The sequence below is a fragment of the Chiloscyllium plagiosum genome, unplaced genomic scaffold (genome assembly GCF_037043375.1).
Source record: "Chiloscyllium plagiosum isolate Xiang-an unplaced genomic scaffold, Cpla_swu_hap1 HiC_scaffold_16, whole genome shotgun sequence".
Classification (NCBI taxonomy): domain Eukaryota; kingdom Metazoa; phylum Chordata; class Chondrichthyes; order Orectolobiformes; family Hemiscylliidae; genus Chiloscyllium; species Chiloscyllium plagiosum.
Genome location: NW_028270154.1, coordinates 77470451 through 77492801, shown reverse-complemented (window position 1 = coordinate 77492801; position 22351 = coordinate 77470451). Strand labels below are relative to the sequence as shown.

The window sequence follows — 22351 nt, the reverse complement described above, 5'->3', positions numbered from 1 at the left end:
CCTTCCTATTCATATACGCATCCAAATGCCTCTTAAATGTTGCAATTGTACCAGCCTCCACCACTTGCTCTGGCAGCTCATTCCATACACATACCGCCCTCTGTGTGAAAAGGTTGCCCCTTAGGTCTCTTTTATATCTTTCCCCTCTCACCCTAAACCTATGTCCTCTAGTTCTGGACTCGCCAACCCCAGGGAAAATACTTTATCTATTTATCCTATCCGTACCCTTCAAGATTTTGTAAACCTCTATAAGGTCACCCCTCAGCCTCCGATGCTCCAAGGAAAATAGCCCCAGCCTGTTCAGTCTCTTCCTATAGCTCAAATCCTCCAACCCTGGCAACATCCTTGTAAATCTTTTCTGAACCCTTTCAAGTTTCACAATATCTTTCCGATAGGAAGGAGACCAGAATTGCGCGCAATATTCCAACAGTGGCCTAACCAATGTCCTGTACAGCTGCAACATGACCACCCAACTCCTGTACTCAATACTCTGACCAATAAAGGAAAGCATACCAAATGCCTTCTTCACTATCCTATCTACCTGCGACTCAACTTTCAAGGAGTTATGAACCTACACTCCAAGGTCTCTTTGTTCAGCAACACTCCCTTGGACCTTACCATTAAGTGTATAAGTCCTACTAAGATTTGTTTTCCCAAAATGTAGCACCTCGCATTTATCTGAATTAAAGTCCAACCGCCACTCTCAGCCCATTGGCCCATCTGGTCAAGATCCTGTTGTAATCTGAGGTAACCTTCTTCGCTGTCCGCTACACCTCCAATTTTGGTGTCATCTGCAAACTTACTAACTGTACCTCTTATGCTCACATCCAAATCATTTATGTAAATGACAAAATGTAGAGGGCCCAGCACTGGTCCTTGTGGCACTCCACTGGTCACAGGTCTCTGGTTTGAAAAACAACCCTCCACTACCACCCTCTGTCTTCTACCTTTGAGCCAGTTCTGTATCCAAATGGCTAGTTCTCCCTGTATTCCATCAGATCTAACTTTGCTAACAAGTCTCCCATGGGGAACCTTGTCGAATGCCTTACTGAAGTCCATATAGATCTCATTTACCGCTCTGCCCTCATAAATCCTCTTTGTTACTTCCTCAAAAAGAACTCATTCAAGTTTGTGAGACATGATTTCCCATGCACAAAGCTATGTTGACTGTACCTAATCAGTCCTTGCCTTTCCAAATACATGTACATCCTGTCCCTCAGGATTCCCTCCAACAACATGCCCACCACCGACGTCAGGCTCACTGATCTATAGTTCCCTGGCTTGTCCTTACCACCCTTTTTAAACAGTGGCACCACGTTAGCCAACCTCCAGTCTTCCGGCACCTCACCTGTGACTATCGATGATACAAATATCTCAGCAAGAGGCCCAACAATCACTTCTCTAGCTTCCCACAGAGTTCTAGAGTACACCTGATCAGGTCCTGGGGATTTATCCACCTTTATGCGTTTCAAGATATCCAACACTTCCTCCTCTGTAATCTGGACATTTTGCAAGATGTCACCATCTATTTCCCTACAGTCTATATCTTCCATGTCCTTTTCCACAGTAAATACTGATGCAAAGTACTTGTTTAGTTTCTCCCCCATTTTTTGCGGCTCCACACAAAGGCTGCCTTGCTGATCTTTGAGGGGCCCTATTCTCTCCCTAGTTACCCTTTTGTCCTTAATATATTTGTAAAAACCCTTTGGATTCTCCTTAATTCTATTTGCCAAAGCTATCTCATTTCCCCTTTTTGGCCTCTTGATTTCCCTCTGAAGTTACTCCTACTGCCTTTATACTCTTCTAAGGATTCACTTGATCTATCCTGTCTATACCTGACATATGCTTCCTTCTTTTTCTTAACCATACCCTCAATTTCTTTCGTCATTCAGTATTCCCTATACCTACCAGCCTTTCCTTTCACCCTGACAGGAATATACTTTCTCTGGATTCTAGTTATCTCATTCCTGAAGGCTTCCCATTTTCCAGCTGTTCCTTTACCTGCGAACATCTGCCCCCAATCAGCTTTTGAAAGTTCTTGTCTAATACCGTCAAAATTGGCCTTTCTCCAATTTAGAACTTTGGGATATGCTTTGGGAAGAACATTGAAAAACAATATAAAATCGGGCGTAAAATTCCAATGCCAGATCTGTGTGCAGATCATTGAAGGAAGCTGGACAAACAGAAAGAGCAGTTAATAAACCACACAGTGTCCTTGGATTTATTAATAGGTGCGTAGAGTATAAGTACACGGAGGTGATGTTTAATTTGTACAAGAAACTGGTTAGACCTCAGCTGAAGTAATTGTGCATAGTTGTTGTGTCGCCATAGTCTTACCAGACCATTGGGGCTGCTTTCCTATTCGAGAAAAGCAACTGGTGGTGATTTAACCTGAGGGTCACCAGACCTCAGGTGAGGGAAGAGGTTGAGAAAGAAAGACCTTCATGGTAACCTCAAAGCATTGATGGAAATTGAACCCATAGGCCTACTTGCAGAATGTTTCAGAGAAGACCTCTGGGACACCCGGACCAACCAACCCAACCACCCCATGGCTCAACACTTCAACTCCCCCTCCCACTCCACCAAGGACATGCAGGTCCTTGGACTCCTCCATCGCCAGACCATAGCAACACGATGCCTGGAGGAAGAGCGCCTCATCTTCCACCTAGGAACCCTCCAACTACAAGGGATGAACTCAGATTTCTCCAGTTTCCTCATTTCCCCTCCCCCCACCTTGTATCAGTCCCAACCCTCAAACTCAGCACCGCCTTCCTAACCTGCAATCTTCTTCCTGACCTCTCTGCCCTCACCCCCTCTCCGGCCTATCACCCTCACCTTGACCTCCTTCCACCTATCGCATTTCCAACGCCCCTCCCCCAAGTCCCTCCTCCCTACCTTTTATCTTAGCCTGCTAGACACACTTTCCTCATTCCTGAAGAAGGGCTCATGCCCGAAACGTCGATTCTCCTCCTTGGATGCTGCCTGACCTGCTGCGCTTTTCCAGCAACACATTTTCAGCTCTGATCTCCAGCATCTGCAGTCCTCACTTTCTCCTCTATTATCTGAATGGTGGTAGTTTAGGAAAAAATAAGACCTGGCTGTTATGGTGGAACAGTCACTGAAGGTTGGCATGCAGGTGCAGCAGGCAGTGAGGAAAGCTAATGGCACCAGGCCTTCATAGAGAGAGGATTTGAATATCGGAGTGGGGATGTCTTGCTGCAGTTATACAGGGCCTTGGTGATGCCATACCTTGAGTATTGTGTGAAACTTTGCTCTCCTAGTCTGAGGAAGAACGTGCTTGCTATTGAGTCCATCAAAGTTTCACCAGACTGATTCCTGGGACGGCTGTGCTGGTATATGAGGAAAGACTGGATCATCTGGGTTTGTACTCACTGGAATTTAGAAGCTTAATGGGTATCTCATGGAAACATATAAAATCCTAATGGGACTGGACAGGCTAGATGTGGGAAAAATGTTCCCATTGTTGGGGAAGTCCAGAACTAGAGATCACAATCTAAGAATGAGGGGTAGAGAACAGAGATGAGAAAGGATTTCTTCACTCAGCGTTGTGAACCTGTAGAATTCTCTCCCACAGGAAGCTGTTGGGGCCAGTTCATTAGATGTATTTAAGAGGGAGCTGGACATGGCCCTTGCAACTAAAGGGATCAAGGATTATGGAAAGAAAGCAGGAGTGATATACTAAAATTACATGGTCAGCCATGTTCATATTAAATGGTGGTGCAGGCCCATAGAGCCTATTGGCTAACTCCTCCACCTATTTTCTATGTTTCTATGTAATCTCTCTCTTTACCTCGCCTTTGTTTTCTCTCTCTCTCTGGGCACTGTCTCCAAGTACTCTATTCATTCCCCAGTTATCAGCATTATTACCAACCTTACTCAGCTATTTTGTGTTCGGATGAAGAATCACTGTACTCAACATGTTCACTCTGTTTTCCTCTATAGATGTTGTCAGTTCTGCTGAGCTTTTCCAGCACTTTTTGCTTTTTTAATCAGAAAACACTTTTGAACACAGAGGTCAGTTTATTTTGGTTTCCAAATGAGATTTATCAAAAAGGTGATATTTTAAAACTGAAATGATTGGCTCAAAATAAATGAACCTCAGTAGACCTGTTTGTTTTTGTGGGATGCACAATGCTGACACACGTCAGAATTTTAGAAACTATTGGTCTTTTTTGCATGCATGTGCACGCACATAACCACAGGCAACTCTTTAAAGCTTTGACCATGCCTTCAGCAATCCATCTGTGTAAGGTTCAATAACATCACTAGATTAACAAAGCAGTGAAATAAAAATCCATTTTAATAGACTTAGCCTGTGCAAAGATATACTTTCTGTCTAAGTTCACAAAGGGATAATAAGTCCAAGGACTAAGCTAACTTGCTGTAACTTACTTTTATAGTGTTTTCCATCATTGTTTTTCTTTATCACTGCTGGGGGATCTTGTCTTAGTTAAATTATGTCATGAAATCATACAGCACAGAAGGAGAGTTGTTTGTCCTATTGTGCCTGTGTTGACTGTCTGAAAACAACTATCCAATTAATTCCACTTCCCTGCTCTTTTTCAATAGATCTGTAACTTTGTTCCTATTTTAAGAAGCCATACAACAGCCTTTAAGACAATGTATTCTAGATCACAATGACGCATTCTACAAAAAGAGTTCTCCTTATTTCCCAAATGATTCTTTCACCAATTATCGTTAGCCTGCGTCCTCTGGTTAACAGTCCTCCTGCCAGTGGAAACAGTTTCTTCCTGTCCATTCTATCAATGCCTTTCATCATTTGAACACCTCTTAAATTTCCTCTCAACCTTTTTCTGCTCAAAACAGAATAATCCAAGTTCCTCCTAGGTCTCCTGGCAAATGAAGTCCTTCATTTCTGGTCTCATTAAAGTCAATCAGCTCTGGACTTTCTTATATTATATCATGCACCCGCGGCCCCCCCACCTCACCTCTCACGTCCCCCCCACCCCCGACCCCCCCTTACTTTGAAGGTTCTCTTTGGTACTTTTAAATTCACAGGGTGTAAATCCTACGTAGCACAGATCAGGCTGACAGTGTATGGGGTGTCAGTGAGAGGCACAATAATGCATGTTTGAGCTTAATTTGCATTAATTAATGATGTTTGTGGAAAGATGTTAAATCTAGTAAGACAACTGATTGTCATGGGCCTGGAGAAACATCTTAAAGGGAAATCATGGGGACTGGAACAGAACAGTAGTTTGCAGGAGCAGGGTCAAACTTTCAGCATTTATTGCAGCAAGGAGATGAAATAATGGAAGTCATTAAAAATTAAAACTTTCAGGAGACTGGTCACCTCCTGAACTGCATCGCCCATGACTTTGTTGACAGATGAAGGAAGTTATGCCCATCATAACATCATCTCAGCATCATCTCAGTGGGCGGCACGGTAGCGCAGTGGTTAGCACTGCTGCCTCACAGCGCCAGAGACCCGGGTTCAATTCCTGCCTCAGGCGACTGACTGTGTGGAGTTTGCACGTTCTCCCCGTGTCTGCGTGGGTTTCCTCCGGGTGCTCCGGTTTCCTCCCACAGTCCAAAGATGTGCAGGGTCAGGTGAATTGGCCATACTAAATTGCTCGTAATGTTAGGTAAGGGATAAATGTAGGGGTATGGGTGGGTTTCGCTTCGGCGGGTCGGTGTGGACTTGTTGGGCCGAAGGGCCTGTTTCCACACTGTAATCTAATCTAAATCTAATCTAAATCTAAATCTAAATCTTGAAAGGTTGAATTAATTCTTCCTTCAAGACTGCTGAAACTTTGTTTCGTTGGGTTTAGCTTTGTACAAGAACTTGAATTGCATTTAGCTGCTAAGCTATAGCATGCCTGAATTTAATAAAAGAGACACCAAACCAGGGCCAAACTGGGTGCTTATGATTTGTCCGTGACAAAACATGTTGTGTAATTCAGAGCATATAAGCAGCGAATCAACTTTAAAATGTTGAGATGATGCACTTTGCTAGGAAAGATAGAAACAGCACCTATATCTTAAAAAAAAGGACACAAAAGCATAGAGGGATACAAGAGAAGTCAATAAAAACAGCAGCACAGCTTCACAAAGCAACTAAATTACTACCAAAGCATTGGGATTTATTTGTGTTAAATACACATTAACCTCACAACCTTCAAAAAGTACTTGGATGAGCACTTGTAGTGTCACTACACATAAGGCTGTGGGCCTAGTGTGGGAAATGGGATTAGTGTAGATAGTAGTGTATGTTTGATGGTACAGACTTGAAAGGCTGAAGACACTCTTCTGGACTGTATGAACACCAGTCAATTCAGTTTTGGAACACTGTGTGTAATTCTAACCTCCATATTTGTTAAAACAAAATACAAGTGCAAAGAAAATTTATTTAGATAGTAGCAAAACTGAGGGGTTACTGATGGCTTTGAGCTTCTCTTTGTAGATAAAGACTTAAGGTAAAATTTAATGCTCCAGAGAATGGATAAAGATGCAAATGGAGGCAAAGATTCAGGCAAAGAACCTGTTGCTGACTTAATTCTTTCCATTTAAGTCCTGTGCAGAATGAATTGAGGTGTGGTTCCTAACCAGAGGCTAATGAAGGCCCTTTAGTTGTCCCTTAAGTACTTCATCCTGCTGCTTGTGTTCAAATAGTGGTAAGCAAGGTCTATGCCAAATGGGAAAGCTGCAAAGTAAACCTTGGACAAATACATGCAGCCTTGTGAGAGGTCCTTACACAGAAATCATACACACTGGAAAAAGACAAAGACAATGTTGTCGAGGAGAATACTGAGATACAGGCTATTAGACTAGATGGGATTGAGGTTCACAAAGAGAAGGTGTTAGAAATTCTGGAAAGTGTGGAAATATATAAATCCCCTGGGCCAGATTGGATTTATCCTAAGAATCTCTGGGAAGCTAGGGAGGAGATTGTTGAGTGTTTGGCTTTGATCTTTATGTTGTCATTGTCTACAGGAATAGTACCAGAAAACTGGAGGATAGCAAATGTTCAAGAAGGGGAATAGAGACAACCCTTGTAATTTTGGACCAGCGACCCTTACTTCTATTGTGGGTAAAGTGTTGGGAAAGGTTATAAGAAATAGGATTTATAATCATCTCGATAAGAATAAGTTCACTAGGAATAGTCAAGACAGTTTTGTGAAGGGTAGGTCATGCCTCACAAACCTCATTGAGTTCCTTGAGAAGGTGACCAAACAGGTGGATGAGGGTATAGTAGTTGATGTGGTGTATATGGGTTTCAGTAAGGCGTTTGATTAGGTTCCCCATGGTAGGCTACTGCACAAAATACGGAGGCATGGGATTAAGAGCGATTTTGTGGTTTGGATCAGAAATTGGCTTACTGAAAGAAGACAGAGGGTGGTGGTTAATGGCTAATATTCATCCTGGAGTTGAGTTAGTAGTGGTGTACCACAAGGATCTGTTTTGGGTCCACTGCTGTTTGTCATTTTTATAAACAACCTGGATGAGGGCATAGAAGGATGGGTTAGTAAATTTGCAGACTACACGAAGCTCAGTACAGTTGTGGAGAGTGACGAAGGATGTTATAGGTTACACAGAGACATAGATAAGCTGCAGAGCTGGGCTGAGAGGTGGCAAATGGAGTTTAATGCAGAAAAGTATGAGGTGATTCACTGTGGAAAGAGTAACGGGAATGCAGAATACTGGGCGGATGGAAAGATTCTTGGTAGTGTAGATGAGCATGTACATAGATCCATGTACAGTGTCCATGTACATAGACCCCTCAAAGTACCCACCCAGGTTGATAGGGCTGTTAAGAATGCATATGGTGTGTTAGCTTTTATTGGTAGAGGGATCGTGTTTCAGAACCATGAGGTCATGCTGCAGCTATATAAAACTCTGGCGTGGCCGCATTTGGAGTATTGCGTGCAGTTCTGGTCACCGCAATATAGGAAAGATGTGGAAGCTTTGGAAAGGGTTCAGAGGAGATTTACTGGGATGTTGCCTGGTGTGGAGGGAAGGTCATATGAGGAAAGGTTGAGGGGCTTGAGGCAGTTTTCATTAGAGAGAAGAAGGTTGGGAGGTGACTTAATTGAGATATATAAGATAATCAGAAGGTTAAACAGTGAGAGTCCTTTTTTGAGGGTGGTGCTGGATTGCACGAGGGAGCAGAGCTTCAAATTGAGAGGTGACGGATTTAGGATAGATGTCAGAGGTTGTTTCTTTACTCAGAGTGTAGTGGGGCATGGTACGCACTGCCTGCAACAGTGCCTGCCAACATTACGGGCATTTAAATGGTCATTGGATAGGCATATGGACGAGAACAGAATAGTGTAGGCTAGATGGGCTTCAGATTGGTTTCACAGGGCAGAGTAACATCGAGGGCTGAAGGGCCTCTACTGCGCTGTAGTGTTCTCTGTTCTATGTTCTATAAATCGTGAGTTCAACAGAGGGACTGATGGCAGAAAGAGAGAGATGACAGGTAGGTTTTTGTTAGTAATAGTCAGCGATTGCTATATGGTCACCAGTAGGCTAGCTTTTTTTTGGTTCCGGATTTTCATTGATTCAAACTTCACTTCCTACTATGGTAGTGTCCACAAACCACTGGCCTGGGCCTTTGAATTACTAGCAGAAGGTGAGGACTGCAGATGCTGGAAATCAGAGTCGAAAGTGTGGCGCTGGAAAAGCACAGCAGGGCAGGCAGCATTTGAGGAGCAGGAGAATTGACATTTTGGGCATAAGCCCTTCATCAGGAATGATGAATTACTTTGAATTACTAGTCCAGTACCAATGACAATGTTGTTACATCGCCATTTGCCCTCTCTTTAAAGCATGTTTAGGAGATGGTTCTAGGTAGTTAGGTATATAAGACATAGGAGCAGAAAGTCGGCCATTCAGTCCATTGAGTATGCTCCACCATTCAATCATGGCTGATAAGTTTCTCAACTCCATTCTCCCGCTTTCTACCTTTGATCCCCTTGACAATCAAGAACCTATCTATGTCCTTCTTAAACATGCTCAGTGACCTGGCCTCCACAGCCTTCTGTGGCAGTGAATTCCACAAATTCACCACTCTTTGGCTGAAGACTTTTCTCCTTATCTCTGTTCTAAAAGGTCTTCCCTTTCCTCTAAAGCTGTGCCCTCGAGCCCTAGTCTCTTCTAACAATGGAAACATCTTCCCAACATCCATTCTCTGCAGACCATTCAGTGTTCTGTAAGTTTCAATTCGATCCCCCCTCATCCTTCTAAACTCCCGTCGAGTTCTCAAACATTCCTTATACATTTAAGCTTTTCATTCCTGGGACCATTCTTGTGAGAAAGGGTCATTTTCTTATGTAATAATTGAAAGCATTCTATTTGTTTTGGTGACAAGGGATGGGACAAGTGTGAAAACTCCCCTACATTGCAAAATTTCATTTCTATATTCCTCTTTTCTTCCACGTATCTCGCATGTTTCCTTTCAAAATTGCCATTACTGCTTCTCTGGTCAATCTGTTCTTTATCTGAACTTGTGCAAGTTTGTTAAAGCAAACTTGTTTGTTCCATTTCCCTAATCTGAGCTTAACTCCTTGTCTCTGCATAACACTAGCACTGTGGAAGCTTATTATCATTTTTTAATGTACTCCTACAAAACAGGAGAGCTCAATTTATGGTACTGAAACTTGTTATTGAAGTTGATTGCTCCACCACCTTTCAGTGTTTCCTTGATTGCTGACTGAATATTTATATGAGATCAAATGTTGCTTCAATTTAAGAACAGGAAGGTCAAAATCATCATTTTCAGTCCTCACTGTAAATTACAATTCCATGCTAACAATTCTACCCTTCTCCCCACTTCCTCCTCCAAATGAACCAGACCATACCAAACCTTGCTATTCTACTTGGCCCTGTGCTTAGTTTCAAAGCTCATATTTTGTCCAATGCCAAAACTATCTACTTACATCTCTGCCACTGTGCCCACCTCTACTCCCCATCTCAGTTCTTTGGTTGATGAAACATTCTTCATCATTTTTTACTTCTGGACTCAATTATTTTAATGTCTTTTTTCTACTCTTGCAAGCTAGAAGGGCTAGATTTCTGTGGAGTTGGGCTGATGCTGAATGTCTTTAGAAATGAACAGTCAGGACCAGATTCCTGTAATTGCATCCCCATTCATACAGCTGGCAATTTTCAGTGTGTGGATTAAGAGTGTGAGTAATAAGTCCACATCTCTCACTTCAACTTGACTGGTTATATTATTGGAGTCAGCATCTCATACCTCAGTGCAATTTTTGTAGTTGGGCAAACTTTTCTTAGACTCTCAGCTCACAATCCCTCAGAGGATTCATAGGTTGAATTTGGAAACCTTTTGAAAATTATGTTTATATTGTCCTGCCCATACCACTTTGATCACCTCATACCACCTCCTTGACCTGTTACCACTTCATCCGCACTCAATTCAGTGTGTGATTTGCTCAGAATCAATGAGCCATCTAATAACAATGGCAAGTTATGAAAGGCAGATTGAAGGAAGACATCCATTCAGAAATCTGCTTTGAAAGAAACTACAAAGTACTAATCAGGCATAGCTAAGAATGCATCAATAACAGAAACTTTAGTCAATTGTGCCATTTTAACATGTGAGCAAAACACTCTACTGAACAAATCTATTTGTGAATCTTGGAGCTTAGTCAAGCATTCAGCCTGAGGCCTCCTAGAAAAATAGATGTCTGAACATCTGTTCTGTTGAAATTATTCCCATGTGGCCTAATGTTTCTGGCTCGAGCTTCCTATTTCTAAAATGAAAATCCAGGTTGAGAAAGTTGCCACTAACCTTCATGACACAATGGCTTTAACTGTACCAAATGTGCATCTCCGCATCAGGCCCTTGGTGAACGCTACGTTGCTCCAAAGAAAGTTCACTATCCAACAAGAGGCAGAAACTGTGCTGGTGTAAACTCCTCTATGATTTGCTTTGAAGACCTTTTTAAGTAAGGGATGGGTTTCTCTGCCAGTTCATCCAAAAATATTTATACTAAATGATTGGGATCAGCTGAATTAACACAGACTGAAAACAAAACTTAAGATTTTGTCAGCCTTTGTAGCTAAGGTACTGATTAGATGAGCATGATGAACCACAGGGCCTTTAATATATAAAATTAAAACCATGTCTGAACATAATTCATGCATGAAATACAGTGTGTGAAAAGATACCTCGTGTTGCTCACTACTAGTGTTTAGTAGTAAACTGGCTAGAGAATTTATTCTGATTTGTAGCAAAATCTGCAGTAATGCTCTGTTCCAAATTCTTGTCTTTGCGTGCCAAGAAATCACAGCAGCTGAGATAATTAATTCAATTACACTTAAGGCATAATTTTCATGTGTGAGTATGCTTGTGCAATAATTTAAGATCATATTGAATGGAATGAAAATCATTCAGATCATCTTTTCTCAAACTATATGTGTAGCACCTAAATTGCCAACAATTTAATTCCCCATTGTAATGGAAAACTAAGGTGGTAGGTTAGGGTCGTAATGAGTATTTGAAACAGATTTTAAGTAAAACAAAGCAATACTATGACAGTTATCTAGTTCAAAGGAGCTGAAAAAACATCTGCAATAGAATTCAAATTATAAGGATCAATGTTAAAAGATGAGGAGGTGCTGATGTAACCTTGAAAAATGGCACCTATGGAAAGCAACTGATGTGGTACAGATAAACAACTAAATGTAGAAGAATATTTCCTAAATGCCTTTGGGAATGTGGAGCAATTTCACAAAGCATCCCCTCAGAATATTAAACAAATCGTACGATCAGTAAAGATGAACTGAAGAGTGGAAGAAACAATGTCAGCTAATTTCAAAATCCATTCCATGGTCTTTTTAACACTGCCATTTGTCAGACATGCCATTTTAGGACCCCACTGATTCACTTATACAGGAACGGGAATAGGCCATTAAGCCTATTCCACCATTCAATGAGTTCATGACTGATCTGTGGCCGAACTCCATTTAATTGCCTTTGGCCATTATCCCTTAGTACCTTTGCATGACAAAAATATATCTGTCTCAAATTTAAAACTAACAACTAATGTAGCATTCACTAATGTTTGTGAAATAGAATTGCGAGCACCTATTATGCTTTACACGTAGAATTGTTTCCTCACATCTCTCCTGAACAATCTGCTCCTCATTCTCAGACTATGTACCCTAGTTCTAGAAACCCAAATAGTGGAAATAATTTATTTATCCTGTCTTTTCCAGTTAATATCTTGAAGACGTTGACCTGATCACTCCTTAGTCTTCTAAATTCCAGAGACAATGTAACAGCTCAGTGAACCAATTCCTTCTTTTGTAATGAAATGCTTTTAGTTCATTCATCACCATAATAATACACCAGTTGATACGCACTGCAATTGTTGGCAATGGCCTTGTCATACAATATAATTGGAAGATTAATGACTTACTACAGATTAGATTCCCTACAGTGTGGAAACAGGCCCTTCGGCCCAACAGGTCCACACCGACCCTCCGAAGAGTTACCCACCCCGTTCCATTTCCCTCTGGCTAATGCACCTAACACTATGGGCAATTTAGCATGGCCAATTCACCTGACCTGTACATCTTTGGAGCTGTGGGAGGAAACCGGAGCACCCAGAGGAAACCTACGCAGACACAGGGAGAATGTGCAAACTCCACACAGACGGTCGCCCGAGGCTGGAATCAACTCTGGGACCCTGGTGCTCAGTTGTTAATTACACTAGGATCAGCCCTTGTTTTATGTTGTGATCCAAGCTTGCAAGAAGTATTAAAAGGAAGGTTCTTGGAGTGTTACCATTATATACTATATTATTTGTTGATGGGCAGATGGAGTCTTGACTGAAAATGCCTAGGTCACTACTCAAGAAGAAAGGCAGAGCAGAAAAAGGACCAGGAGGTACACAAAATGACCTCATGAGCCTGCTATGGCATTCCATATAATCATGACTGATCTTCAGTTTCTTTCCTGCCCACTCCTTCAACTCACGAGAGTCTAAAATCATTCTATTGCAATCTTAAATATATTCAATATTAGAGCTTTGATAGCCTCCATAGAGAATTTCAAAGACTCTTAATCTTCGGATTTGAAACATTTCTCCATATTTTGGTTCTCAGTGTTTAATATCTTATCCTAAAGCTGTGGTCTCAGGTAGTAGATTACCCAGCTATTAGGGCAATCTTTGTGTCTACCCTGTTGAACCCCTTCAGAAATTTGCATGTCTCAATGAGATTATCTCTCACAGGCACATTCTCCCCGTGTCTTCGTGGGTTTCCTCCGGGTGCTCCGGTTTCCTCCCACAGTCCAAAAATGTGCAGATTAGGTGAATTGGCCATGCTAAATTATCCGTAGTGTTAGGTGAAGGGGTAAATGTAGGAGAATGGGTCTGGGTTGGTTGCGCTTCGGTGGGTCGGTGTGGACTTGTTGGACCGAAGGGCCTGTTTCCACACTGTAAGTAATCTAATCTAAGAATATTGACCTGATTTACTGAGCCTCTCATTTTTAGAAAACATTCTCATCCCACAAACTAGTCTGCTGAAACCTGGCTGTGCTGTCTCCAAGTAAAGGTAACAAGTCATTCTTAGCGAGTTTTGAGAAGATTTGTAGCTCAGGTCGAGGTTTTGGATGTAGGTTTGCTCGCTGAGCTGAAAGGTTCATTTCCAGATGTTTCGTTACCTGACTAGGTAACATCTTCAGTGGACCTCATGCAAAGCAATGCTGAAAATTCCTGCTTTCAAAGAAAGCCAAACATATAAATAGAAAGCAGGAATTTTCAGCATTGCTTCACATGAGGTCCACTGAAGATGTTATCTATTAAGGTAATGAAACGTCTAGAAATGAACCTTTCAGCTCAGCGAGCAAACCTACATCCACAAGTCATTCTGCAAAAGTGTATGGTTCATCAGCACAAATTGTGGACGTAGATTGGATAATGCAAACTTTCTACTGAATGGGTTTAGCGATTTTCTATTAGCGATCTTCTACATCGCGGTTTTCGGTAGCATTATTTTCTACAACGCGATGTTGCACAGGAACACAACTGTCACGTTATAGCAGAACGACCTGTATCCTTCCTTAGCTATGGAATCTGCAAATGTGCTCAGTGCTCCAAATGCAAATACTTTCCAAAATACTGTGAATCATAAACCAGGTAGACAATCAGGTAAAATTCAGTACTTAACATTGGATAAAATATTTATTTTACTGATTTTTTTGTCCTGATAGTGTGTATGTGAATAAAGTGTTCGAAATGTTATGGTTCTGCATTAAAAGGTACCATATATTCACTACCAACAGCCACTCCTATAAAACAAACTTAGTCTTCACAGTGAAGGGTATCTTTACCACCCAAAAGCTAATTAAACAATTGCGTAGCGTGGGAATTGTAAAGTGAACTTTTTTGTCCTGTAATCATGCACATGTTTCCTCTTGCATTCTCCTGTCTTTACAGAAATCTGACATGAAAGCATTCTACTGAGACAAAACACAATTATCAACCAGCAATTTGATTTATTTTGCATAGAATATGTGAATGATAGAGATGTTTTCCCAGTATGAGATATTTGTTTCTTATTCCATTTTATAACATGAGATACCAGACCATGCATTCCAATGGACTTGGGTGGATGGAGATATGGAGGGTACATTTACAAGCCAGCAGACCCACAACTAACTGACAACAACCTCTTCTGTCTCAGGCCATAGGTTTTCCATACCAAAGACCATAAAACATAGGAGCGGAAGTAAGGCCATTTGGCCCATCGAGTCCACTCCGCTATTCAATCATGGCTGATGGGCATTTCAACTCCACTTACTCGCATTCTCCCCGTAGCCCCGTAGCAACATCACATTGTAGAAAATAATGCTACTGAAAACTGCGATGTAGAAGATCGCTAATAGAAAATCGCTAAACCCATTCAGTAGAAAGTTTGCATTATCCAATCTACGTCCACAATTTGTGCTGATGAACCATACATTTTCGCAGAATGAGACCTGAGTCTCATGGCTTTTTTAACACATTGTGTCTCCCATTGCTTTAGATTATCACTCTTTTCTGTGTGCAGATGGAAATAGACAAAGAATGATCTCTGACTCTTTACTCTTTATGTAATGTAATTGGTTTACTGAGCTGCCATTCAATGTCCTTAACAAATTTTCTCTCCTCCCTCTGGTTTCCAAGTCCCTGTCATTTGTATTGTTTGATTAGCTGAGCTAATTGGTAGAAAAGGTAGGGGGAAAAACTCATTCTAACTCTAGACAATAAATCTGCAATGAGATACCTTCAAAGAATTACCAGTGATTTAAAGTTAATGCATAATATGATGACTTTTCTGGTAATAAATTGAACAGAACAACCATTAAATACTGCACTTTATCCAAGTGCTTACTTAATTTGTGAGTCATGAAAGATAAATAAATATATAAATAAAGTATTGGAGTTTGGATTTCAAATAGTTGATTATTTATATGAAGAGTTTTCTTTTCAGAAAAAGGTCAGAGATCCTTCTAGAATAGTGATCTAATCTAGTATGTGGCCGAGAGCAGTTGACTGCACACCCCTGTGGTGTTAATGGCAAGTTGTTTATTGGATATTTTAATCAACCTGTTCAAATGTATTATGATACATCTCTGGAGCAGATGAGACCAATATTGTCTCTAAACTGCACAGCAACTCCAAGACTCCATGTGCAACAATCAGTACTGGCAAGCCAATTGCAGCATTGACTTCTGGTCCCATAAGTTGCTGCCAAGCTCAGACCTTGGGTGCTATTGCAGCGGCAAAAAGATTAGAGAGAATGCTGGGTGGAAATTTGGACCCAGATCTCTGGTTCAGAAGTAGGGACACCATCACTACATGACAAGAGTTGAGGGAACAATCAGGAAAGGCGGTTATACTGTTGTATTCTTGACAAATATAATAACCACTTAAAGCTTTGTTTTCAGTTGGGATGAATCTAGGATGAGTAGGTTTTTAAAAAAACTTCAAAAAGCAGGTTTTCCAGTTCAGAAGACACCTGTGTTGACTTTAGAAGCAAGTTTAGTTTCTTTTTCCTAGAAGAAGGATTCAGGGCAGTTTAGGAGTAAAGTTACCTCAGCAAAGGATTTAGTTTGTGAAACTTCTAAACCAGGAGAGTTTGGTAAGAAATCTGCAGGTTACTAGAATTGGAAAGGTTTAGGCTCTCAATTTTGTAGAAAATTTCACAGTGCAAGGCCAAGAAAATTTCAAGAGTCAGTTTAAAAAAAAACCTTAAAAATTCAAGACATGGGATATAATTTCTTTAGAGTTGAGTCTCTGTAATTGCGTGTCATTAAATGGGTTGAAACTTTGTTTTACTGTGTGTTTTAGATCTTGCAACTGTCTTCCATATTGATAGCTTTTTAAAAAATATTTTAAAGAGAGTCTGTCTGTGATTAACCACTTTAAGTTAACCAACTTTTAAAAAGAGCATATGATCTACCAAGCCAAATTTCATTCTGGAATCTGACTTGTCCAGTAGTACTATCAGGTGGGATCATAAAACAAGCAGTTGTCAATTAGTATCACTTTAGTTCTTTGTTTAAAAGCATTTTGGGACTGTACAAAGTCACACTGTACAGAAGTAATGGCAGAATTTGCATTTATGCAATAATTTCTAACATCCTCATTATGTCCTGAGTATTTTGCAGCCAGTTAATTACTTTGGAAGCTGAGCTAAGCACTATAAAGTCAACTGGGAACATGTGTTGATCAAAGTTCAGTTTGATCTTGATATAATTATCTTACCCAATACAAAATTGGGCCAAATTGCTCATTAGTTTAATCACTGCAGCATCTAGTTGGATCTGTTTCAAGATATTTTTCACTTTGAATATAAAATTATAAAAGATTTGCAGCATAGAGACAGACTATTTAACTCAATTGATCTGTACCTCCTGTGAGAACTCTTCATCCAACAATAACACAGCATTCTATTTCTTTCTTCATTTATTTATCTAACATTCACTTAAAGGCCTGTTTGATGTTGCTTCCAGTACTTTGAGTAGAAAGTTCTACATTACCACTGCTCTTGAGGTAGAGATATCGTTTCTAGAATTCTCAATTGAATTTAGTAGTGACAGTCTTATATTAATGTAAGTCCTAGTTTTATATTCCCTTTTAAACAGGAAACATTTTCCCAAACTCTCTCATCACCTGAGCTCCCCCCACCCCCCCAGCCCAGCCTCAATCCTTCCTGATACACATAACCTCTGAGTTTTGCTGTTATCCTTGCAAATATCCCTATGCATCTTTCCCCCTGCCTCTATAACATTTTACTGATTTGGAGACCAAAATTGTGTGCACTGGTCACCGTTTGGTCTTTTTAAGGGTGGCCATAATTTGTCTTTTAGATTTAGTCAGATGTGGATTAAAGGTTTGGTAAAGCTCATTAATAATCTTGGCTCACCTCTGCCTTTCAGGTATTCATTTCAAGATGAGGAAGATATGTTCATGGTAGTGGACCTCCTCCTGGGCGGAGACCTTCGTTACCATTTACAACAGAATGTTCACTTTAAGGAGGAAACAGTGAAACATTATATTTGTGAGCTGGCTCTGGCATTGGATTATCTGCAGAGCAGACACATCATTCACAGGTCAGTCACTCAGACCATACTGGAACAATTCTAATGATAACTGAACCATTATCCCTGGTACTGTGAAATCCCCTTTAGGTATGGTAACTCTGGTTACTGTTACACTCCAGGAAGGTGTAGCTGAAATACACTACCTTGTTTGGGACCTTTAGGGGTATTATTGGTAGAATGGAAAATTATCTTTAATTATCAATAGATCTACTGAATTAGTTGTTAGTGAAAATCTGAAGTTCATAGGGAAAGTGGCTGATTCTCAAATTTTCTTGTCACCAATAATGTCACTTTACATGCATTCTGTTCTCAATGAAGCATTTTTTGTGATACTGGATTGAATGACAGTGTCCCTTTATCTCACTAAGTAACAAGGCTGGAATGCCAATTCACTCTCACTTGGATTCTTTCTTAAAACTTATTTATTAATGTTTGTACAGTACTTTAGCTTTATTTTGTCTGGATGTGTTGAGTCTAGAAATTACAGAAAGCAACAATGCAAATGCAAATAACCCTGCTATTTTAAAGTAAGTGGTAGCCATCTTAAATAATAACTTCATTAAGCTAATGAGAGAATGACAGTGGCGGAGGGGGGAGCAAGATGGTTGGAGCTGGTGGTGTTCCCATGTCATTGCTGTCCTTATTTAAGGTGGTAGCGGTTTGGTCCTCAAGTATTGAATGGGGTTTAACCACAAGTACTGAAAATGTGTTGCTGGAAAAGCGCAGCCGGTCAGGCAGCATCCAAGGAGCAGGAGAATCGACGTTTTGGGCATGAGCCCTTCTTCATTTCCTGAAACTTCGATTCTCCTGCTCCTTGGATGCTGCCTGACCTGCTGCGCTTTTCCAGCAACACATTTTCAACTCTGATCTCCAGCATCTGCAGTCCTCACTTTCTCCTTTAACCACAAGTAGGTGTAGGATTGGACCATATGGTTCATCGAGCTTGCTCTTGCAATGATTAAGGCTGATCTTGGCTTCAACTCCATTTTCCCCCTGTTCTCCATATTCCTTGAGAGACCAAGTATCTGTTTGTCCAGTCTTAAATATATTCAATGAAAGAACATCCATAACCTTCTGGGATAGAGAATTCTAAATTTTCAAAATGCTTGGAATGCAAAAATCTTTCCTGATCTTCATTCTAAGTGATTAACCCCTTACCTAAGACTATGCACCTATGTTTAATATTCAACAAGCACAAACCGTCACTGTTTGCCCTGTTGAATCCCTTCATAATGTTGTATGTTTTAATAGGATCTCTTCTCATTCTTCTAAACTCCAGAGAATTGAAAACCAGAATTTACTTGGCCTGTCATAAAGGGACAGCCCTCTCAATCCATGCACCAATTTGGTGAATCTTTGCTGTATTGTGTCCAATGTAAATATATCATTCCCTAAATATGCAGACCAAAGCAGGATGCAGTATTCCAGATGTGGTCTCACCAAAGTCCCGTGCAATTGCAGTAAGATTTCTTTTGAATTGTAATCCAATCTCCTTGTGAAAAATAGCAACAAGCCATTTACATTCCTAATTGCTTGCTGTGCCTGTATAGTAACCAACTTTAAATACCACTTTTTCCTGACTGCTAACAGTTCTGGTGAAGAATCACCAGACTCAAAATGTTAACTCTGCTCTCTCTCTACAGAGGCTGCCAGACCTGCTGAGTTTCTCCATCAATATATGTTTTTGTTTCAGCTCTCCAGCATGCAAAGTTTTTCCTTTATTTCATGCTAATTTATTTTATTCCTTATTATGAGGTATCACTTTGAATATCAACATTTACAAGTTTCATACGTTTTAAAAATGTTTGCAATTCCTTTCTTAATGATCAAAATGAAAAACGTTGCACTTCTCAGTTATACTCCATCTGCTAGCGTGTTGCCCGTCTACTACCCTGAGATTAAAAAGCTAGAAAGCTACTGGGAGGGCAGAGTTTTGTAACATCGTGCTAATATTGCATCTATATTACTTTACTGTCTTGGAATTTAGTTGTGGATAATGTTTGCTGCTCCTTGTGTACTCACTGGATAAGTCTATCTTTCAATCACTGTTTAATCTGTGTTTATTAAATATTTTACGCATGTAATGTCTACTTTCCTTTGTCTGCATACCTTACAATATCCCTGTCTTACTTTGCATTGATTAGTTTCAAGTTTTTCTTTCATGTTTGCTTGCTTGTGTTTTGTCCAGTTTTTTTTCTCACACCCCTGTTGTTCCTGAGTTGTTTTTCTGTTGTATCTGATTCTCACACTTGAAAAATCTTTATCCTTTATTCACTCTTAACAGGCTGTACTGTTGGCTAATTGGTAAACCTCATTCAGCAGCCCCTTTCTTTTCATTCTCATGCTCTCTCTCATGATTTTTGCTCTTTGTCTGTCCTCTCTCTACTTCCTTTTGCTTTCTGGGCTTCCTGCTTTGTCTGTTTATCTGTATGTATGCTTGTCTATCTGTCTCTCACTCCCTCATCTCTTTTACCTCTCAATTTCACTGTTCACTCTCATTTTGTGTTCTCACTGACTCAAGTTGTATTTCTTAACTATGTTGCTGAATCCTTGTCTCCTCCAGTGCTCAGATTTTATATTTTAATTTAGTTGCTATTTTATAAACTTGATTTCTCTTTCCCTCTGTCAGATTTACTGCTAATTCTATTTCTCCAGTTCCCTCTTCCTGCTTCCCTCTCTGTCATTCCCCTCTCTTTTCCCCTGTCTCCTATTCCTCTCTGTCTCTTTTCCAAATGGTTGTTTTTAGACTTGTTGATTGTTTCTTATGATGAATCATACTTGCTTTTACTGCTGCCATTGTCTCTTTTCAAAACAATCTTTAATTAAAAGTTAGGCACTGTACCTCATGTTCTTGGATTTTGTGTTCCCGCGTTTGTTTTGAGGCAACTTGACGTGAAAATAATAGAGAATAATGTTGTCGCAGAGAAAGAGAATGAGTAGTTAAATTGAGTCACAGTGACAGCTCGGCAGAGTTGAGCAGGGCAGAGAATGAGAAATTTGTTACCATCACATGACTGTAGATTTATTCCCATTAATTTATAATGCAATCAACATGGTTCTGCAGTGCAAGTCCTTCACAGCCATGCTGACATTCGATCCATGCTAGACACAATTGCCCTCTCACAGCTAACTAGACCATTCCTTCAGAAACATTGATGTTATGCAATCAGACTGACCAGTAGTTCATCAAACCTGAAACACTGTGGCCCAGGGTTTTCTGGAGTAGTCTACCTTGTGGTCGTCATGAGACCTCTTCTTGAATGGTTGGCTTTCAGAATATTTTGCCACAGCTTTGCTAAACTAAAATCAATCCAACTAAAATCAATCCAAGACTATTATAAGCCAAAAATGAGCGGATGCCTTCAATGTTTACACACACTGTTGTGAACCCCACAGTATCTTCCATTAATATACCAGTCTTGTAGTCACCTGCTCTCTGATGAACGGAGCATTAAGTCACTGTCCTAAAAAGAACTCTCAGACCTTGTTTATTATAAAAAGCTTCACAAACATAAGTAACTTTGATATGCAATTAATTTGAAATCCGGATTCTAAAACCGACACATATGTATAAAGCTCAGGCCTCCTATCAATCTAGAGTCAAGAATGTGGTGTTGGAAAAGCACAGCCAGTCAGGCAGCATCCGAGGAGCAGGAGAATCGATGTTTCAGGCAAAATTCCTTCATCAGGAATGAGGCTTGTGGGCTGGGGTCTGAGAGATAACTGGGAGTAGGGTGAAGTTGAGAGGGAAAGTATTTGAGAAAGCGATAGATAGATGAAGGTGAGGGAAAAGGAAACGTCATTCCTGATGAAGGACTTATGCCCGAAACATCGATTCTCCTGCTCCTCGGATGCTGCCTGACCTGCTGTGCTTTTCCAGCACCACATTCTCAACTCTGATCGCCAGCATCTGCAGTCCTCACTTTCTCTTCCTATCAATCCAACCTTAAAATAAAAATGGTAATATGGAATTGGGGCAGTGCCAACTGGAGGAGAGAGCCACACAGGCAGCTTGGCAAATTCCACTCAGGACACCCCAGATGTAGCCATGCTCCCCCACCCCGCCATCTCCACCCTGCCATGGAGGATCAGGCTGAGAAATGGTCAACTCGCCTTGGCACCAAGGTCGACACGGTGGCTCAGTGGTTAGCACTGCTGCCTCACAGTACCAGGGTCCCGGATTCGATTCCAGCCTTGGGCGACTGTCTGTGTGGAGTTTGCACATTCTCCCTGTGTCTGTGAGAGTTTCCTCAAGGTGCTCCGCTTTCCTCCCACATACCAAAAGATGTGCAGGTCAGGTGAATTTGCCATGGGAAATTGCCCATAGTGTTCAGCGATGGTTGGCTAGGTGGATTACGAAATGCACGACGGGACTGGTTGGGATGCTGTTCAGAGGGTCAGTGTGGACTCGATGGGCCCAACTGGTCTGCTTTCATACTATAAGGATTCTATGAAACAATTAAGATAGTGGTAAGTTTCAGCAAAGATATATTCAATTGAGAAATAAAGAGTCTGTGAGAAGGATGCACGTCCCATAGCTAAGGAAGTTAAGAATAATATCAAATTGAAAAAAAATGCATAGTATTATAAAGGTACATAGGTCAAGATTGAACAATTTGTAAAACAGCTAATTATGACTAATGAAAATGAATAATTGCTTGATAGTGCAGAACCCATTGTCAGACATCTCAACTAACCGATTAAAGAAAGGGAACTCATTTGCTTGCTTCATTTCATTGGTAAATTTAAATA

General features: G+C 40.7%; 1 protein-coding gene across 2 annotated transcripts in view; it reads left to right on the top strand.

The window, feature by feature from the left end:
• stk32a (serine/threonine kinase 32A) overlaps positions 1–22351 on the top strand; it is a 289304-nt gene that overhangs the window by 89655 nt on the left and 177298 nt on the right. For both annotated transcript variants that reach the window (XM_043703955.2, XM_043703956.2), the window contains exon 4: positions 17435–17608. In XM_043703955.2, the coding sequence (XP_043559890.2) occupies positions 17435–17608 (174 nt within the window). The remainder of the gene's footprint in view (positions 1–17434; positions 17609–22351) is intronic.